Raw genomic sequence first — 18,657 nt, 5'->3', positions numbered from 1 at the left:
TAGCTGCGTTTGGACTTCATAGACTGCCAAGACGGACTGGGCATTCACAGTTAGCTGCAAAATGTCCCGAAAGATTTGCAATTCCGTTTGATACAGTGAGAGTGTATGAGGCGCACTGAAAAGTAAAAGCTCTATGTTTAAGGTGTTTCTTTCGCTTCAGATCCAGAAAAAGGCACCCCACAGTTCTAGTACCAGGGCCAGATTTGACTATTTTGACAGCAGTTTGCCATATATTTTGTTTGTTCAAACATGTTAAGTTACTCATGCTTTAAACTTTTTGCTGTCACAAGAGTAGAGTGGAAGAAGTAGCCCAGTGTTGGACTTGGTAATGTTTTCCAGACTTTGCCCATTATAACTGTGGAAGACAGGAAAACACTGTTTTAAAAAGGCCATATGTGTCATTTTTAGAAAACACTTTCTGTGGTGTGATGTACTTTCTGGTGCACGCAGGAGGACTGTGTGTGATTTATTTTTTAGATCTGGTCATGTACAGATGAGAGTACTTTTTCAACTCCCCCAATTAACATTAAATACGATGCAGTCATTCTATCACCGGCTTTTCAGAGGCCTGGTGAGCTTTACTATCTGGGTCTTTGATATCATGTCAGCGCAGTCTTTACGTCGCTGAGATACGAGCAGCGCAGAGACGTCAGCAAAAAGATAAGATTTAAGGTCGAACTTCCTGTTTCACCTCAACAGTGAATGCGGGCGCACTGGATGAACTTGAACTTTCCAGCGCAGAGTCCTTGAAACTTGTGATGCTTCTTCGTTGATTGCTCTGATCAATACCACACTTTAACTTCACTGCAGCCCCTAAACTGTTGGATTTTAAAGATGGTTATCCTGAGGACTCTCTCTGTCTCTAGCTCCTCAGGCTTCAACATCATTTGGATGGTCCAGTGTCTTGTAATAGGGTGATCATTTCCATTATTCAGATTGACTGCATTCACTACACACCCCATCCTATATCTCAGAGAGATTTCTTTTTTTTTCTTCTTTTTTAAAGATTTTTTCTGGCATAGACACCTTTATTAAGCAGTAGACAGATAGGAAATTTGGGAGAGAGAGGGGGATGTGACATGCAGCAAAGGACCTCCGGCCGGAATCAAACCAGAGTCGGCTGCGTATGTGGCATGCGCTCTAACCAATCAACCACCTACGCGCCATTCTTCTTTTTTTTAAAGATTTATTTATTGACAATGCACAAGGTAGACTGGCCATTTTTCATTTTTTATATAGCATAAAAGATGAAATGATAAAGACGAAGAGAAAAAGAAAAAAAAATACAAAAAAATACAAAAACACATTACACAGTAACTTCACTCTTCACACCCCACCCCAAGGGAGAAGTGCTAAAAATGAGTCCCATATGCTATTATGTGCTTCAGGTTTTCTCCGGACATTGTACAGCATTTTCTCTGGCGTGCAGAGTGATGATCGTTCGTTCAGCCAGTGTTTTTGTGAGGGTGGGTTTTCTGATTTCCAGTTCACCACTATGATTTTTTTCCTGGCCGTGCTGGCTGGCGACACAAAATATTTCTTATGTTTCGTTACCTTGAGCATGTTGACATCTCCCAAAAGCCAAATTTCTGATCTCTTGGAATTTCGGTCTCTATAACGTCTGAAACAGTGGCTATAACGAACTTCCAAAAGCCTTCTAGATAGGGACAAGTCCAGAGCATTAACTTTCCTTCATTTACCTTACACCTTTGACACATGGCAGAGACATTCCTATTGATCTTATGAAGTCTGTGTGGGTTGAGATAGGTTCTATGAAAAATATTAAATTGCATTTGTCTATGTTTAGTGGAAATTAGTACCGTTTGGGATTTTTCCAATATGTTTTGCCAGTCAACATCTTCATAGTTACAACTTAGGTCTGTCCAACTTTATCATAAATTGTTAAGTTTCTGTTCAGGATGTTGTATATAGAGGATATCAGTCCTCTTTTGGAGGAGAGTCATGTGTCAAGCAGATGCTTCTCAAAGGGGGATTCCTCTGGCAAGTTTGGAAAGTCAGTAGAGTTATCTTGGAGCCAGTTTCTAATTTGAAGGAACTTAAAGTGGTTGTTCTGCGGTAAACTGAATTTAGAAGATAGCTGCTGGAAGCTTGATAGTATGTTGTTGTTACTATATAAGTCGCTGACTGTTTCGATCCATTTCCTGGTCCATTTCTGTAATGTTCCATCTGCAGTAGGGTAAGGAATATTGGGATTTTTCCACAAAGGGGTCTTTCTCAGTAATGAGATATCTAGTCCGAACAATGCGTTAGTTTCCTTCCTTTCCTTCCTTCCTTTTTTTTTGTTATTAAAGAAAGGTTTTTCTTTGATCCCAAGAAGGGGATATTTTTTAATGGGGTAGCTTTCAATATATGTTGTTCTATAGAGAGCCACTTGATGTCACTACTCTCGGAGTGTAACCAAATCCATATTGGACGAAACTGAGATGCCAAATAGTAGCATTTAAAATTAGGAAGGTTCAAGCCTCCTTTAGTATAAGATGCTTGGAGAGTAGTAAGTTTTACTTCGGGGTTTTTATTTTGCCACAATAAAGAGAGAGAGAGATTTCTTAAGTCAACTTAAGTTCTAGTATATTCTGACATTTACCGTCCCTGGTTTGTCACAGACACATACGATACTGATGCTCTCCATGCGAACGCTAAGCCTATTTGTGTTTGACAAATCATGAGAGAATCAACGGGCAGTATTTATTTTTGGGAGATTTTTTTCACATGGGCTCCCGCTCACAGCACAGTCATAATGCCTGACGGGAGATATCACTTGCGCTACATCGCGCAATCACGAACACGCAATAAGTCATTCTTCCATCTTTGCTTCAGAATCTGTCACTTTTGACATGGCAGTCCTACATTTTACTGAGCAAAGACTGCACACTGTTTACACCATTTTACGTGAAGCTTAAAGCAGCTCGATGTAACTTTCAGCAGGAAAGTAGTTGATTTTTGAGTGTTGATCCATCCATCCATCCATCCATCCATTCAGCCCTTGGAGGGTCGTAGGGAGGCTGGACTCGATCCAAGCTAACACTGGGCGAATCGCAGGGTACGCCAGTCTCATGCCCAGATCACCAAATACTGAATGAGAGTCAACAATCAACTATCTTCCTCCAGAATGACTTTAATAGTTGCACAGTGTTGCTTTGATGCAAAAATCCTCTTTTTAGTCATGAAAAACAGTGTAATGGCTCTGACACTGATACTACAAATTACAAAAACCATCAAGTCATCATGTGAAATCCTGGTTGCTATTCAGCAAGTTTTATCCATCACTCTAGTCTTTACATGCCTGCAAATCCTGTCTTGTGTTGCCTAAAAATGTTTGAGCAATAACTGATTGTAGATTTTTTTTTTTTATTTGAAATGATGTAAAACTAATTTGTTTGGAATTATTACCATTGTCTCTAAGTGACAATTTTACCAAAAGGACCGAGCCTGCAGGATGCTCAAAATGTGAACACTGACTTTGCATACATTTGTGAAATTCTGTTCCTCTACGTTATAATATTGCAGAAAGAAAAGAATCGAAACAAGGCCAAGTTAAATGGCTTGTGTGCTCACGACCCGTTCGGCGTCATTGAGCATGGCCGTGACACAGAAAAACATTATTTTTTTTGCACTTCCCGAGGGTTTGGGGTTTCTGTGTGTGCAACAAACCCCGAGCTGTAAATCCTTCACTCATCCCTTCACCTGACAGGCTTTTTATTTATTTATTTTTTTTTATCACATCACAACACTGTATTGTAATTCCACCCGATGCCCTCCACATATGCAGACTTTCTCTTGCAGCAGTTGAGGCCAGTACAGCCATATGCAAGCCTACTGGCAGGAGTAATTATGCAATGGCCAAACACTGTCTCCTCTCATTATGCTTTGCAAAGGAAGTAGCTTTCAGAGCGGGGACCAATTTATCCTAAGTGCGGTAACAAAAAGAGATATTTTGATGTGATAAAAGGTAACACGGTGCACAACTCCCAACTGAAAGGTGTTTTTCTTTCCGAGCTTTTTCTCTGATGTAACTCCAACTCTGCAAGCCCTCATGTATATGGTAATAAGGTCATGTTATCCCGTTGATCATGTGATACAGAACCATCTGTCTGCTCGATGCGTCATCTTGTGTGATGTTCGCACCATGTGCTACCTCTGCATTTCATCATTCCTGGTGTAGTCTGTGGTGTTCCTAAGTTATATTCTTTCAGATGTGCTTGCTAATCACTGTTCTGTCTGTACATGTTTCCTTTTGGAGACAAATCTATTATTCTAGAATGTCAGTTTCATCTAGCAATAGAAAACGTTTTTGTGTTAATGTATTATGATGAGGTAAATGTCGACTTCTTGTGGAATGGCCACACAATAATGACAGCGTTAGTGTGTAGATTGTGTCCCTAAAAGCTTTGCTTTCACTTTGCTGTTCTTACGGTACAACCCTACCTGCACTCATGCCTCCATTGAAGAATAAATGAATAAATAAACTTTCCCTAATGTTAATTTCTACTTCCACCTCCACCCTGATAACTACCCCTGTCACAGTTAATTGTTTGAACAAAGCAGTACTCAACTAAGTTATTAATCCATATAGAATTACAACAAGTTCACTTTTTTTCACTGAAATTTCTAAACAAATGCAGAGTGCCCTGTGTATTTGTAGTTGGTCTAGTTGACTGCACGATGTGATGGCCAAACAACTTTGACACCATTTGGGTTTGAATAAACCTCTCTCACACAATGCAGCTTTGTCTATTGCCAGGCAAGAAAAGTTGTCTGTTTCCACTTTTTTATTTTTGCTTCAGTGTATTATAAAGTAAATATAGTTTGCACGATGCAATGGCTATTGAGTAATGACACAGTTTTTTCTGCCTATGGGGCCCAAAACCTCCCAGGAAAAATGAAGGCAGATTGCCGATGCAGTCGGGCTGGCAGCATGGCACAATTTCTGTATCTTTCACCTCCACTATAGATTAAATGAATGAATAAACTGTGTTTTTTGTAGTTGCTGCACTGAGGAAAACGGAAAACAATAATACTGATCAGAAACACCGGGTTTGGGGGCTGGGTTGTCTTTTTCCACTTTGATACTCTCGCTATTGCTGCATTATAGAGTATAAAATTGCTTTATAACTTCAGTAACATACCACAAAACCCATGGCAACATATAATATAATAACATATAATTGTCCGTACAACTGTCCGTAATGCTTGGTGAAGTATCATGTGTATCATACTAAGGTATTTTATAATGTCTCATAATAACTAAGCTCAAGAATTGTCACTTCTTAAATAAGTTCTTTGGCCATTTGTCATGGATTTGCTGCACGGTGAAAATCAATTTTGTGCATACATATTTGAAGAAATCTCCCAGAGGATTGTGGCTCAAAACAAATGACTGTCGCTGCCAAAAGAATAAAAAGTCTCTTTTCCCCCCATCCCACATATAACAGATAACACTTTGAATAATTTAATGCACGCACGCAGCCACATTTTGAGGCATAATTTGCACATGTGCAAGCAATTCAGTCCAGCTGCACAAAGCTGCACGCGCAGATCTGCATAAACTGGGACGGCGTGTTTAGCATAAACTGGTATTCAGATGAATGTGGGATCGGTAAGATAAATATTAACACGAGTGGCACATACTGACGCTCACTCGAACTGGGAGATGAATGATTTTGATAAGTTACTTTTAGCACGGCAACTCTCTCTGTGCGTGGCAGCATAAAGGGCAGAAATGTGACTCTTTGTCCCATCGACTGAATGCTGCCATTGATTGTAGATTAATATGCATAATGTCTGTGTGAAGATCTCTTATTTGCATATTAAAATATGTATAATACTGTGTCAGGCTTTATCATTGACGTTAATATTTTTAGATCTTAATAAATGAATATTGTTGTTGCCGCTGCTGCTGTTTAAGAGCACGTACCTCATACACTCACACTGTACCAAAAGCAACGTCTTCATTGTCATCATTCTTTTCATTCAGTGTTTCAGTTGAGGAGGGAACCATCTTTCTCCCTCCTTTGTGCCTGAGTGAACATGATTTAACTTTATCATTACGGAGGTGATTTAGCAGTTACGGTCGGTTTGGACGTTCGCCTGAGACTAAGCTCACGCTCAGTTAATTAGCGTAGAGCGCACAGCGTGAGGGCTGTTTGGTTTTGCAGTCAGTGTTTCGTGTCAGACTTAAACCCTTTGCGAGTGTAATGGGAAAGTGATGCGACGGCACATGAAATGGCTCTTTTCCAGGAATGAAAATTGCATATAAATGCATGAAAAACTTGAATTTAAAGTTCTTGAAACAAAAACATACTTTTAGTATTGTCACAATGTGCATTAAGATGTTCTTTTTTTAGTGTTTATGTAAGTTATTTAGAATTCCTCACGCTTCTACTGTGAAGTTAGTGATTTCATCATGTTGCGTTAGATACCTCATAGCTACTTGCTTAACACTTTTAACATGGTAATCATCGACCGTGCTTACTTACAGTACAAAGTGTAATTTATGAACGAAGCGTCACACTGGGTGGTCCACATTGTTTACACTGTAAATAATCTGTGACAGTGCCTTCTGAAGAGAGGCGACGGAGGCAGAGAGAGAGAGAGAGACTTGAGGGAGGCAGCTGAAGGAAAAGCTGGTTTCAAAGCAGCAGCCGACCAACGAGGCTGAATCATATTTACTAAAATATTCAACAACACTTCCCTCCAATGATTTTTCTTTTTTTTTCTTCTGCAGCTCTTGACAAGAGTCACTTAACACCAACCTCCTCCAGCAGTTGAAGTGCTGTTGCAAAGTAGCGCTGATAGAGGTGATGGAGCACACGTTTTGTTGGAGGGGGTGATCACAGGTGCAACAAATTTGAAACTTTCAGCCGCAGGAGGTCGGTGACACTGCTTTTCAGCGCGGTGTTAATTGACTTTTAGAAGTTGGAGGAAAGCTTGTAAACTGGGACTCTCCTGCTGGACTGCAACGTGACACTATCATACACGAAATACTTGAAAATACACACTTCCACCGTTTATCTGCGAGAAAAGATGAAATGATAGCAGCTTGGTAACTTTCCAGAGTTGTTAAATCCTGCCTTGGAGGATCATCATCCGCAGCCTGTCTCATATTTTATTGTTTCACCAGTATCTGAAACAACATCGACCCACCAAAGCAAACCACAGCGTGGTTTAAAAACAGAGCTACAGTCTGTCTGCAGACTTATTTACTGGTAGTAACTCCACATCGATGAGTGATTTTAGTGTGGCTGCCTGGCACTAAAGGTTAGTAAAAAAAAAAAAAAGATGCCGAATGGCTCTGGAGGCAGTGCAAAATTTCAGTCGTTTTATTACAAATGGAGCAGAAAAAGGGAAACACAAATCCCAGGAAAATTTACAAGAAGCAAATAAGATGACAGAACAACAGAAATAACAGACCCTCACAGTAAGCTGCTGTCAACAACCACTCTCCACCAATCAATGCCTAAGTGGCTTTATATACTCCTGGACCTACTCTAACTGGATTAAACCACTGCATGGGGGCTAGGTAAGACCTAGAGAGAAATCCCCACTGAAACCCGGAACATTCGAATGCCAAAATTATTTCAAGCTGAGCGACTGCTAATGAACTCTTCCCCTCAGGATTAATTTATAGCCAACAGTGTGTGGTCGCACAGTAGAAGAGGCTACTGGGCCCCTTCTCAGCCTCAAATTGCAATTGACCATGATGACATGAAAGAAGAAAAATAGTGAAAATTACAATTAGAAAACATCAACAAGGTTAATACACACTGCACAGATGTAAACCCACAGGTAGAAATCTGTCTCATTCATTATCCAATTAAATCAGACATAAGTGGTTACTGCACTCTGCGCCCAACTAGCAACAGGCGGCCTGTTTAAGGCTGATGGTGGTGATTACTGTCGGAGCATTTGAGAAGGCGTAGAGGGAGACTTTTTACAGTAGTACACAGGCACACTAACTACCCGCTGTTCTTCAGATTGGATATGGATCATGTAAACTGCATATTCTGTTGGGATATTCTGAATAAAGTTTGATCACAAATAAAGCATGTGGGATATCTCTGGACATATATACACCACACTGTCACAGACAGACAGACAGACAGATACACTGTGTCTTGCTGTGTCTGTGTGTTGCGGAGTTTGCAAGGCTTCCTAGTTCCTGGTCAGAAGCAGAAATGCACCTACTTTTCAACATGATAAAAGACGTGGATATAATCAGGTTTTCAAATATGCACAAATATGTCATTGTGTCACCAGGAACATTACTGAGATATAGTGAGGTAAACAGCTTTATAGGAATATTGTCTTGGGCAACAACTGAAATATTTTTTGTTGTGTTTGTATTTTAGCAATGCAAAGTTCTGGCCACTTGTTGGATTCATCCTCCAAACCAACAGGGGGCAGCATATCACCAGTGTCATTACTGCTGTTAGCTCTTAAGGTCATTAAACTTTGCAGCTAGTGGTGGTACTAGCTGGCGCTGGGGGACTGTTGACATGGTTTACTATCAGGCTACCTATGACAGTCTGGCTAGGGACTAGCCGGATAGCATGCTAACTTCAGAAAATATCCCTGCAACACAATACACAGATGTCAAAACTGTTATTTCTTTACATTCTTTTGTTGGTTTTAGTTCATATTTGATGTTTTTGTTTGACTCACCTTGTATCACCTACCAACAGTCTGAGTCTGTTCCTTTAAATATAAACTTGAACATTAATCAAGTGTATTATCTATGAAAGTTGCACAAAGTTCACAAAAACACGATAGGAGCAGTTTTTCTAAGAGCTGTATCGTAGGCAACTGGACTCGATGTGTCACCCCTTATCCAAGAGGCTTCTTCAGTTCTAACTCACTGGAGGGGAGTTGCAGGCTTTTAAACTTGTGTGTGGGAGTGTCCTTACAGAGTCGTTAAGGACTCGTGCGAGCTCCGGGTTACAGAGTCGTCACTGCCACTTGTGGGTTGCGTGGGCTGGGTGAGCCCAGGTGTGAATGGTTGTTAAGCTGTCTGGGGAGGGAACTCAGCACTGCATTGTAGGTGGGTGGATAAGTAATGTCATAGGCCACCTCCTCTGCTCACAGACAGTCCAGTTTGACATAGATGGATTATTTTACTCCCCTTTCAAACCATCTGTCTTCTCTGGCCAATATGTTTCCACTGTTGTCCTCGAAGGAATGATTTTTCTCCTCCAAAAAAAAAGGAAGCAGTAGATCAGAAAACACTGGTACTGGTCACGATATGAAATAAGATGTCTGTAAGATAACTAGAAAAGCGAGACGGATATGATAAACACAAGGAATCTCTGAAGATTTGATTAAACTTTTGAATCATTGTTCTTACTTAAAACTCAGCACACATTTTACCCTATTGGTTCTTTTTGATTGGAGTTTACCATCTCAAACTGAATCTCCAGCACTTACCTTTCAATTGATCAACTTCCCATTTAAAAGTGCATATCCTTGATTGACTTCATTGAGCCGGTTAGAGTCAGGCACAAACCTTCAGGTAAATGAATGAGGTCAAATTGGAAGGACTAGTCACATATCTTAATTAAAGCATTACCTTGGGGTTGTTTATACACATTAACTCAACCAGAATGACTTTTTCTTTGCTGCACTTCATACAAAATGTACCGGTGGACGAGTCGAGCCAAATAAGCTGGAATAGGATAGTCGCCAAAGCCGTGGATAAAGTGTGCAAATGGGAATTGCCTAGACACCTACTTAGAGACTCAGAGAATATATATTTAGTCCACCTCTCAGACTTTTTATATTTGATTATGAGTAAAACTCACAAATAAATCAGAACTTGAGGTGGCAGTGATGCCAGGTTGTGATGTCACGCGACACGACTTTTAGCTGTACTTTTTTAATAGTCGCCAGCAGATGTCGTTCTGGCCTGCCAACTTCCAACGTTGCCTGATGCCGCTTAAAATGATTATTGTTTTTTTCTGGGATAAACAAGAATCAGTGAATGTGCTGCAGGCTTTTTTTTTTCTGTCCTCGCTCCTGCAGAAACTGTGAGCTTATGAGACTGTAAAGTTGAACTTACAGCAGCTGTACAGTTGCCCAAGGCACTCGCTGCTTTTCAGTTACAGCAAACAGTTCATTTTCTGAACCCTCCATAGAAATGGATGGAAAACTTTGCAGGAATTTCTCTTCTTCTGTGAACTCCTTTTAATAGGAGTCGAGACAGAGATGCAGTGCAATTTTTTAAGGTCATTTTCGAGAAGCCAGACTTGCATCTGATCCATTTCAGACGGGCAAGAAAGCCCCCGATCAACACATGTGACTGTGGAGAGAAGGGAGGGTTATCGGGTCATATTGTTCAAAAGCTAACACTCATTGGTAGAGATATCTGAGGAGAAATTTGAAGAGAAGCCATGCGTATTGACAAAATAAAGAACAGGTAATGGTAAGAGTGAAAAGGTTTGCTTTTTCTCTCCCATGGTGGGGTCAGCTGGGGCAAACTGAGACTGACACGACCAGGCAGCCGCCAGGGCAGCGGTGTGAGGAAGCTGCTGGCACGCCGAAAGCAAGAAAGGACTCTGATGTATAGTGGTGATGACAAGATCGCTTATTGCTTTGCCTACAAAACCATGAGAAAATGCGTTCCTCTTTTATCTCGCTCGTTCTGTCATCAGCTCGTTCTCCTGCTAACAATCTCGCCCCACTGCTGACCTTTAACCTCCCTCTTTTTCCCGCCGTCTCCCTAATTTTCTATTTCCTGTTGACAGCTTTGTTCGCTCATCTCTGCAGACTGAGCACGGCGTCCCCCTTCCCTTTGTCTCCGTGTCATGTTCTTCCATTTAACAGATTGAGGAAGTGAGCAGAGGTGACAGCTTCATTACAATACAACAGGGCTGTTAATTGTTCTGATTACATCTTGTGGGAATTGTATCTTTTACTCTCCCTAAACGAGGATTGGCCCGACACTTACCTTAGCCTTTACGCGTGAAAGTGTAGGATGCCTGAGCGCTTCCGCTACATTTTCTGGATTCAGTCCCCACTCCTGTCATTCCCTTACCCCCTATTTCTTGCCCCCCCCCCCCCCCAATTTCCTCCACTGAAAACAAATTTAAATGCAAACAAGGCAAATCTGCCTGACTTGTCCTCCCACAGGAAAGACATTTTAAAAAGAAAGCGGCAGATCATTGCAGTCCCTCAGGAAAAATGCTCTCAGACATGGATGGAAAATTTATAAAATCATTTTTTGATCTAACACTGTTTATTGCGATGATCATTCTCGCGATCCTTTGACAGAGAAGATTATATCTCAGTTACTATCTCCACATGCAGTCATGGACACGGGAACAACCTCATTAAGAGCTGTACAAACTTCAGTTTTAACATCCAATCCGCCCATTAGGTGTAATGAGGTATCACTATGCAGGTTTGTTCATTTCCTCTTTGACTGGTGCAGCCAAATGGGATGCTCCTGCAAATTAAACCCAACACTTCAGACTGCGTGCACACTTTCATCTAGAAATTAAAAAAAAAAGAAAAAAAACTCTGAACAGTTGGTTGCCCAAATTACAACCCATTCCTGGGGGGCCTCTGGGTGAATTATGTTGTAGCGCGACCTAACTATAGTTTACATTGCTCCAAACCCTGAGAACAAGATTACAGCATTTAAACCCAGACTCTCATCTACAGTATGAATAATTATGAAATGCGATCATCACCGTAATCCCCGGCTTTAGCGAACAGATGGTTGGTAAATTCTCACAGGTGTGTCGGCGAGGGCCTATGTGCGAGTCCCACATGTGACACACTTGTTTGCTGCTGCTCTTTGTCAGGCTCATGGCAGAGAAAATGAAAGGGGGGCCAGCAGCCACGGACTCAGATTTCCTGGGTCCCCTGCCAGAGCCAGTGCACATGTGGCAACTGCTTGCTTATCCAGCCCTCATGTATTAACAGCATCGCGCGGTCAAAGAAGTCATAAACAGCTGCGGGGATCTACCACAGAGAGGATTTATCTTTTTTAATAATTATAATTTTTCCTTACAATTACACCCATCTGCTTTGTTTTTGCGGATACACAACCATTAGCTGCGCATTTGAGTGAAAAAAGTACTCCATCTCTCGCTTGCCTATTTAGCAGTCACGACTTCACAAATTCAACGTCACGTAATCTACTTCCTCCCCCACGACCATCGTATTCGTGAATAAACATTACCTCACCTCTCTGTCAAACAATGGCGCTGAACAAAAAACTAAATTGGCAAAATTACCTGAAATCTGATTGAGCGCGCAATTATGCCCGAGCACGAGCGTTACCACAGCTGTGCAGCTACGCAGGAGTTCCTGTAATGCTAGCTACTTCTCATGGCGGTGCCGTAGGTCATTTTATAGGTCAGACATTTCAGGGTTTAGACGTATTGGTGGGGCCTTTTTTTTTTTAAAAAAAGAAAACATGCCGCCAACAGCTGTGTAGTAATTGTCCATTTTTGAAGCTGGAGGACATGCAGCTGAGCTGTCACAGTTCCAGATATGCACCAGTCTTTGCTCTGCGTGAGGTGACTCAGCTCGACATGAAAATCGAATTCCCATTATTGGCAGAAAAAGCTTCATTCACAGTCGAGAACGTTTTGTAAGAGAAAACGTCGTCTGGTTTTGAGCTACGAAGGTGGGAGGAAAACTTGTGAATTAATTTTGAAGCGAGTTGAAAAGAATCGCCCGTCACCAGAAAACATTTAACAAAAAAGATATTTTTCTGCACTTGTCTGTCTGCCTTAACTTTGATTGAGCGATGGCCGGCTCGTTTTTGCAGACTGGAACCATTTTAAAAAGTGTTACTGCCTGATTTGAACCTAATGACTGTGATTAAAATGCTCATTGCGCTGAATCCCTCAAAATGGCCGTTGATTGCCAAATGCAGTTGTTGGAGCATGCATTTTAAGATCCAATATAAAAAAAAATTCAAAAGTTAATGATCCCAAAAGTCGAGCTGTAATTCTTAACGAGGTCTATTATCCGTGCATCCAAATCAATGAAGCACATATTTGTACAGGCAAAAAAAAAAAAAAATGTTTAATGCAATCACGCCGCAAGAACCAGAACATCTCGACAACTGGAACAAATATTTATAATGTGGCATCAAAAGAGAAATAACCTGACAAGCTCGAATATTGCATGGCAAGCATTTAAAAAGAACTTGTGACGTAATGTTTTGTGGTGCATATGGAAGGTAAATATTGACTTTCAAACACTTCCCTTCCTATCAGGACTTCTGGAGCCTCAAGGGGAGATTATAGCAAAAGCAGCTGCTCTCTGTTTATTATGTACCTTCATGTGCATGTGAGCACAGGCTCATGGGTACATCCACCTCCATGCTTTGTATCTGTGCCTTTCGTCATCACCTCACTTATTTATTAAAGTGGGACACACACACAGGCAGCAGTTGACAAAGGATCGTTTCTGCTTCATCAAGTTCGAGCCCTGTAATGAAAAAAACTCAGAAAGAACATCATCCTCCTTTTCATTCATCTTTGCGCACTTTCTCTCCGCTTCACGTGTCTGATTTCCATTCAAACGCACTGGGAAGGATGAAAAATGTTGGACGATGAAGTCTTGTCGGGCTATAACTGACGATGGTGCGTTTGCCATAATGTGGCGCATATGTAATTGGCGACACCGAGACATTTTTATTAACAACGCATTCTGGTTGTGTGTGATTGAGTCAGATATGCTGCGATTTTCCAAATTATTGTTCCCTCTCAATGACAGGAGCTTCTTAAAAGTCACCCAGTGTGAGACAGACAGGCAAACACATGATGAGCTATAGCTGGTAATTGCGTTAAGCGATTATTACACAGATGCTACAATTCCCTGGTGAGTGTCAATTTGTCCCTGTCATTACTTGTGTCATGGGCTTGCTGTGCTGAAACTGAAACATTTTTATGCCACGTACAAGTGCAGTTGGACCATTTCCTGATTGTACATTTGAGTCACTCGTTCTGTGTTGAAGCAGGAATATATTTTTGGATTGTTTTGCAGTTTTCCGGGATGGTAATGCTGCTGTCCAACTTTGATGACCTCGACCTTTCCACTAGTGTCATCATGAGTTCCAAATTTGTGGGGGGTTTTTGTGAATCGTCTCAACCATTGGTTTACATGTTCACGCCACCCAAATAATGAATCATACTAACTTTAACTTTGCTTTATCTGGTCCAGTATTTTGGTTTGTGACCAAATACAAAATGGCATTTCCATCAGCCTCAGCTGCACGTCCTGTTTAGTGCGTACTAGAGTAGGTTAGCGTGCTAACATGCTAGACCATAATGGTGAACCTGGTAAAATAGAAAACCTGCTTCGTATCAGCATGTTAGCATTGTCAGTACCATTTAGCTACAGCCTCATAGAGCTGCTTGCATGGCTGTAAACTCTTATACTACCTTTACGACAAAATCCGCATGTATGGGCTCGTTTGTTTAAATGCAGGTAAACTAACTAAAATTGGCAATTAATTAATTTCCCATTGACAAAAGACAGGTTTGCCTTTCAGTTTGTTCTTTCTTGTGCATCATGTTGGTCATCACGAATGCGCATTGCAGGTCATGAAAAAAAACATGGAACAGTGGAACGCAGCAGAACATATTAAGATGGATTAGATCAACATTTATTTATACTTGAGAAAATTGTAAAATTATCAAGATAAATAACTCAAGCTGCAGAGTTTAGTTCAAAGCCCAGTCTTCCATTGTTGATAATATACATCACCTGTGGGTTGTTGATATGTAATATATATGTATATGCTGTAACTGATATGGTTGAGGAAAGTAGATCAGTTTTTGTTAGCAAGCTGTTGCAACAGAGGAACTGAAGTGTTTTGTTCCAGGGTCGTCATTGAGAATGTCAAATAACAAAAATGCACTTCAGCTTCAGACTGGAATAGAAGAATGACACTGCAATAGAGGGAGGCCTCAAACATAGGCGTGATTTCATTTTATGTAGGAAAAATATCCTGGTTATGTTGTCACAGTGCGTTAGAACACTTTCAATTTTTTCCCCTGGTGTTTGTCTTGAAGCAATCATGTTTGACATTCACATTCAGGGCCTATAAGCCTCGTGTGATAGTTTGTTTCGGTTTGTCCCAAGGCTCGTTGGGAGGACATTTTTGTTTCTGTCCTCTTTTAATGTGAAAAAGGGACATTTTATTGCGTATTTTCTGTTGTATTTGTGTTATTTGTTCAGAAATCAATAAGGTGATGATTTGCAGTTTTAGGATGTTTTACACTCTGTTTTTCCTCAGGGAATAAACCACCTAATATGTTTATGCTTACTACATGTGGAATAGAAGTATAGTTGCAGAATTTGTGCATTTGTGTGACATTTTATTAATATAAATGTTTGAACAAAAGAACATCAAATCAATTGCGGTGGGCCTGTGTTCGGTCATCAGCAGTCGAGGCTCATATATCTGTACAATAGCAATGACACTTGACTGATGGAAGAGAGGAGACAAAGCTATTTCCCCTATAAAAGGTCAACAACCACACACAGAAGCCATATGTGCACATATTGCAGTTACAAAAAAAAAAAAATGTTTCAAAGCTCCTTGGCTATAAATAAAGCTCCGGTGCACTGTTCATCATGCACCTCTGACATGGTTCAAGCAGATGGATTACACAAGACACGGCAATATCACCCAATATCCCCAATCCCGCCGAGAGACTTCTGAGAACATGACACACAAAAGGACTCCCTCCCCTACCATCAAGGTCTGGGAACGCTCGGTAGTTGTTGTTTGTGAACTGTGGGCGCTCTGCAAATGACCTCTGCAGGTATGTGCAGGTGAAACATGAGTTGAGCCACGTATATGAGACCTAGACGGTGGAAGACAGGAAGAACTGTCAGTGCTCACTTTAAAATAGCACCCATGATGTTTCCAACCAACAGGACTGAAATCTCCCCCGAGTACAGCACCTACTTTATGGTGATTGGTTATGCAGTCATATTTGGAATGACTAAGAAGCCATGAATATTAGATTTTTAGTGAAGTTAGCCTAGTTAATGAATGGGTCTCTAGTGGTGAAGCGTCAATGAAGCAGAGCTGATGCCGATTAGTGAATGCAACGACAGTGCACTCCCTGAACTAAGGCTTATGTCTGTGACGTACCCGGCTGGATTTTGGCGACCGAAAAACCACACTCAGGCTGGGGATCAGGGTGATGAAAAAGGACCTGCACGCCCCAGCGTTGCAAAAGCTCAAGGGCTGTGTCCACACGCTTGTCCCTTCACTCTGTCAAAACATAGCAACTCTGCCAGCCCTGATAAAACTTTCCAGGGTGCGGGGCAGAGGCTGGAAACCTCTGGTATGCAATCTCAGTCCTCTCTGCCAACAATCTCGCCAAGCTGGCCAAGCTGAGATAGGCTCCAAGTGTATCGAAAACTGCCAGGTCCAGTATTTGCGAGATTAGGACAATGCTCAGTGTAAACCGATTCAGTTTTAGCTGCTATTTTTTTTTGATTGCTTTAACTCACTTTGGGTTATTGTCAGCGGAAGAATAATTGAATCAGGGACTGTGCAGCCATCCATATTTATTCATCATTCATAATTAAGTCGATTTTGCAGCAGTTAGCGTCAGTGATATATAATTGCGCTGCAGCAACATGGCAAAGGTGAACACTAGAAGAACATTAAGTAACAAAATGTCAGCCAGTGAGAGCATGTAAACCTGAATGTGAATGCGGTTGTTTTATATGCAAAACATGTGAGCACATATCATCAGAAGTGGGTAACTACCACTCGTGCCTGGAATGAGCCACCGGGGTTGGACGTACTTATCCTGATTGGCCGAGCCCATGCAAGAAAAATCATTGGAGCTGAGATGAGACGAGGTCAGAGCTCATTTGTAGTGAATCCAGTGTTAAAGGGACAGTACCCTAACCCTTTTTTCTGAGTCTTCCAGTTCCCTAAACCTAGCCCGACTCACCAAATGCAGTCGATTGGTGTAAAGTACGGCTGGGTATCACCAGGTACCTCACGATACGATACTATCACAATATTTTGCCCACGATAACGATTATATCACGATACAGCGATTCTGCGATAATCAATATATTGCAAGGAATTTCATCCACGATACATCATGATATCTGTGTCACTGAAGAAATTCAGAATGTATTGACTGCACTGAATCCATTTCACAGGAATTACAAAACATTGTCAATTTCACATGAATGACAGCCAAGTAAACAAAGAGTATATTGCACAGTGTCTCTTCTTAACACACACACTGACTACAACTATCATTAAATATCTATATGTGTAGGTTTCAGAGCTACTTAAACCATTTTTTTTTTAATTTTATTTGGTTGTATACCTATGTTTGAATAAAGATAAAGCTGTCTTCCGAAGAGGGGTTGTGGTGGTGGGCCAAAAAAAAAAAAACCTATTTTTTTTTTTTTTTACATTTTAAAATATCGATATTTGGCACCAATGTATCGATAACGTACCTCAAGACGAAATATCGCGATATATCGTAGTATCGATATTTTGGCACACCCCTAGTGTAAAGCTCCTCATTGGTTGCCTATTCCCAAGCTTTCTTCTGCTATCTGTGTGTACTGCTTTCAAATCCTCCACCGCTATGTGATACAAAAACAACCTACAAGCCAGCAACCTTCAATCCAACCTTAACCTGTTACAAAAGCTAGCAGCTGTTTCCTTTTCTTCTGCAGGGATTGAGCCATTTCAATGCTGGGTGGGGCTCACCCCCGTACATACAAAGAAACTTTATCCCGACACTATTTTGCAGTGGCAACATCCAAGATCATTGTGACAAGCAAACTGGTGACAGATTTATTTGCTGCAAATGTATTCAAGAGCCTGTCTCTCTGTGTGTCTTCCTGTCCAGGTAATGTCTTTGTGGTGAGTCTGGCATTCGCCGACCTCGTGGTAGCCTTCTACCCCTACCCCTTGGTTCTGTACGCCCTCTTCCATGACGGTTGGGCACTGGGAAACACGCAATGCATGGTAAGACGGCATCGGTGATCGCATGATTCAGTTAAACACCAGCACCAGACAGAAAACACTTCACCCTCTCTCTCTTTCTGTGCAGGTCAGTGGTTTCCTCATGGGGCTGAGTGTCATCGGCTCCATTTTCAACATCACCGGGATCGCAGTGAACAGATACTGCTACATCTGTCACTCATTCTCCTACAGTCGGCTGTACAGCTATCGCAACACTCTGCTGTTTGTTGCCTTAATTTGGGTGCTCACTGTAGTGGCAATCATCCCCAATTTCTTCGTCGGCTCCCTGCGCTACGACCCGAGGGTTTACTCCTGCACCTTCGCCCAGAATGTCAGCAGTTCCTACACCGTGGCGGTGGTGGTGGTCCACTTTTTCGTTCCCATCGCAGTGGTTACCTTCTGTTATCTACGCATCTGGGTGCTTGTGATTCAGGTCAGTCTTCTGCTTCTCTGCTTCTCCGCATGGTTGTTTATGCATTTGCAGGCACACAGATGATATTATGAAGGGATTTATATTTAATAGCAAGGACAAATATGCCATGAGCTGTAGAGAACACCCTTGGGCCAAACTATAACAGCATCTATCAGCCTTTCAGGGTTCATCTAAATTGGACCTGTTATGTAGAGAATATTGTTCTGACATTTTGAACTTTAATTGT

The 18,657-nt window shown here is 41.4% G+C and overlaps 1 protein-coding gene across 1 annotated transcript in view; it reads left to right on the top strand.

Annotated features, from left to right (window-relative positions):
* Positions 1 to 18,657, top strand: part of mtnr1bb (melatonin receptor 1Bb) — a 39,185-nt gene that overhangs the window by 19,233 nt on the left and 1,295 nt on the right. Inside the window, exons 2-3 of the mRNA XM_030438717.1 lie at positions 17,883 to 18,001; positions 18,087 to 18,431. Coding sequence (XP_030294577.1) covers positions 17,883 to 18,001; positions 18,087 to 18,431 — 464 coding nt within the window. The remainder of the gene's footprint in view (positions 1 to 17,882; positions 18,002 to 18,086; positions 18,432 to 18,657) is intronic.

The sequence above is a fragment of the Sparus aurata genome, chromosome 13 (genome assembly GCF_900880675.1).
Source record: "Sparus aurata chromosome 13, fSpaAur1.1, whole genome shotgun sequence".
NCBI classification, from domain to species: domain Eukaryota; kingdom Metazoa; phylum Chordata; class Actinopteri; order Spariformes; family Sparidae; genus Sparus; species Sparus aurata.
This window is presented reverse-complemented; position numbering and strand designations above follow the sequence as displayed.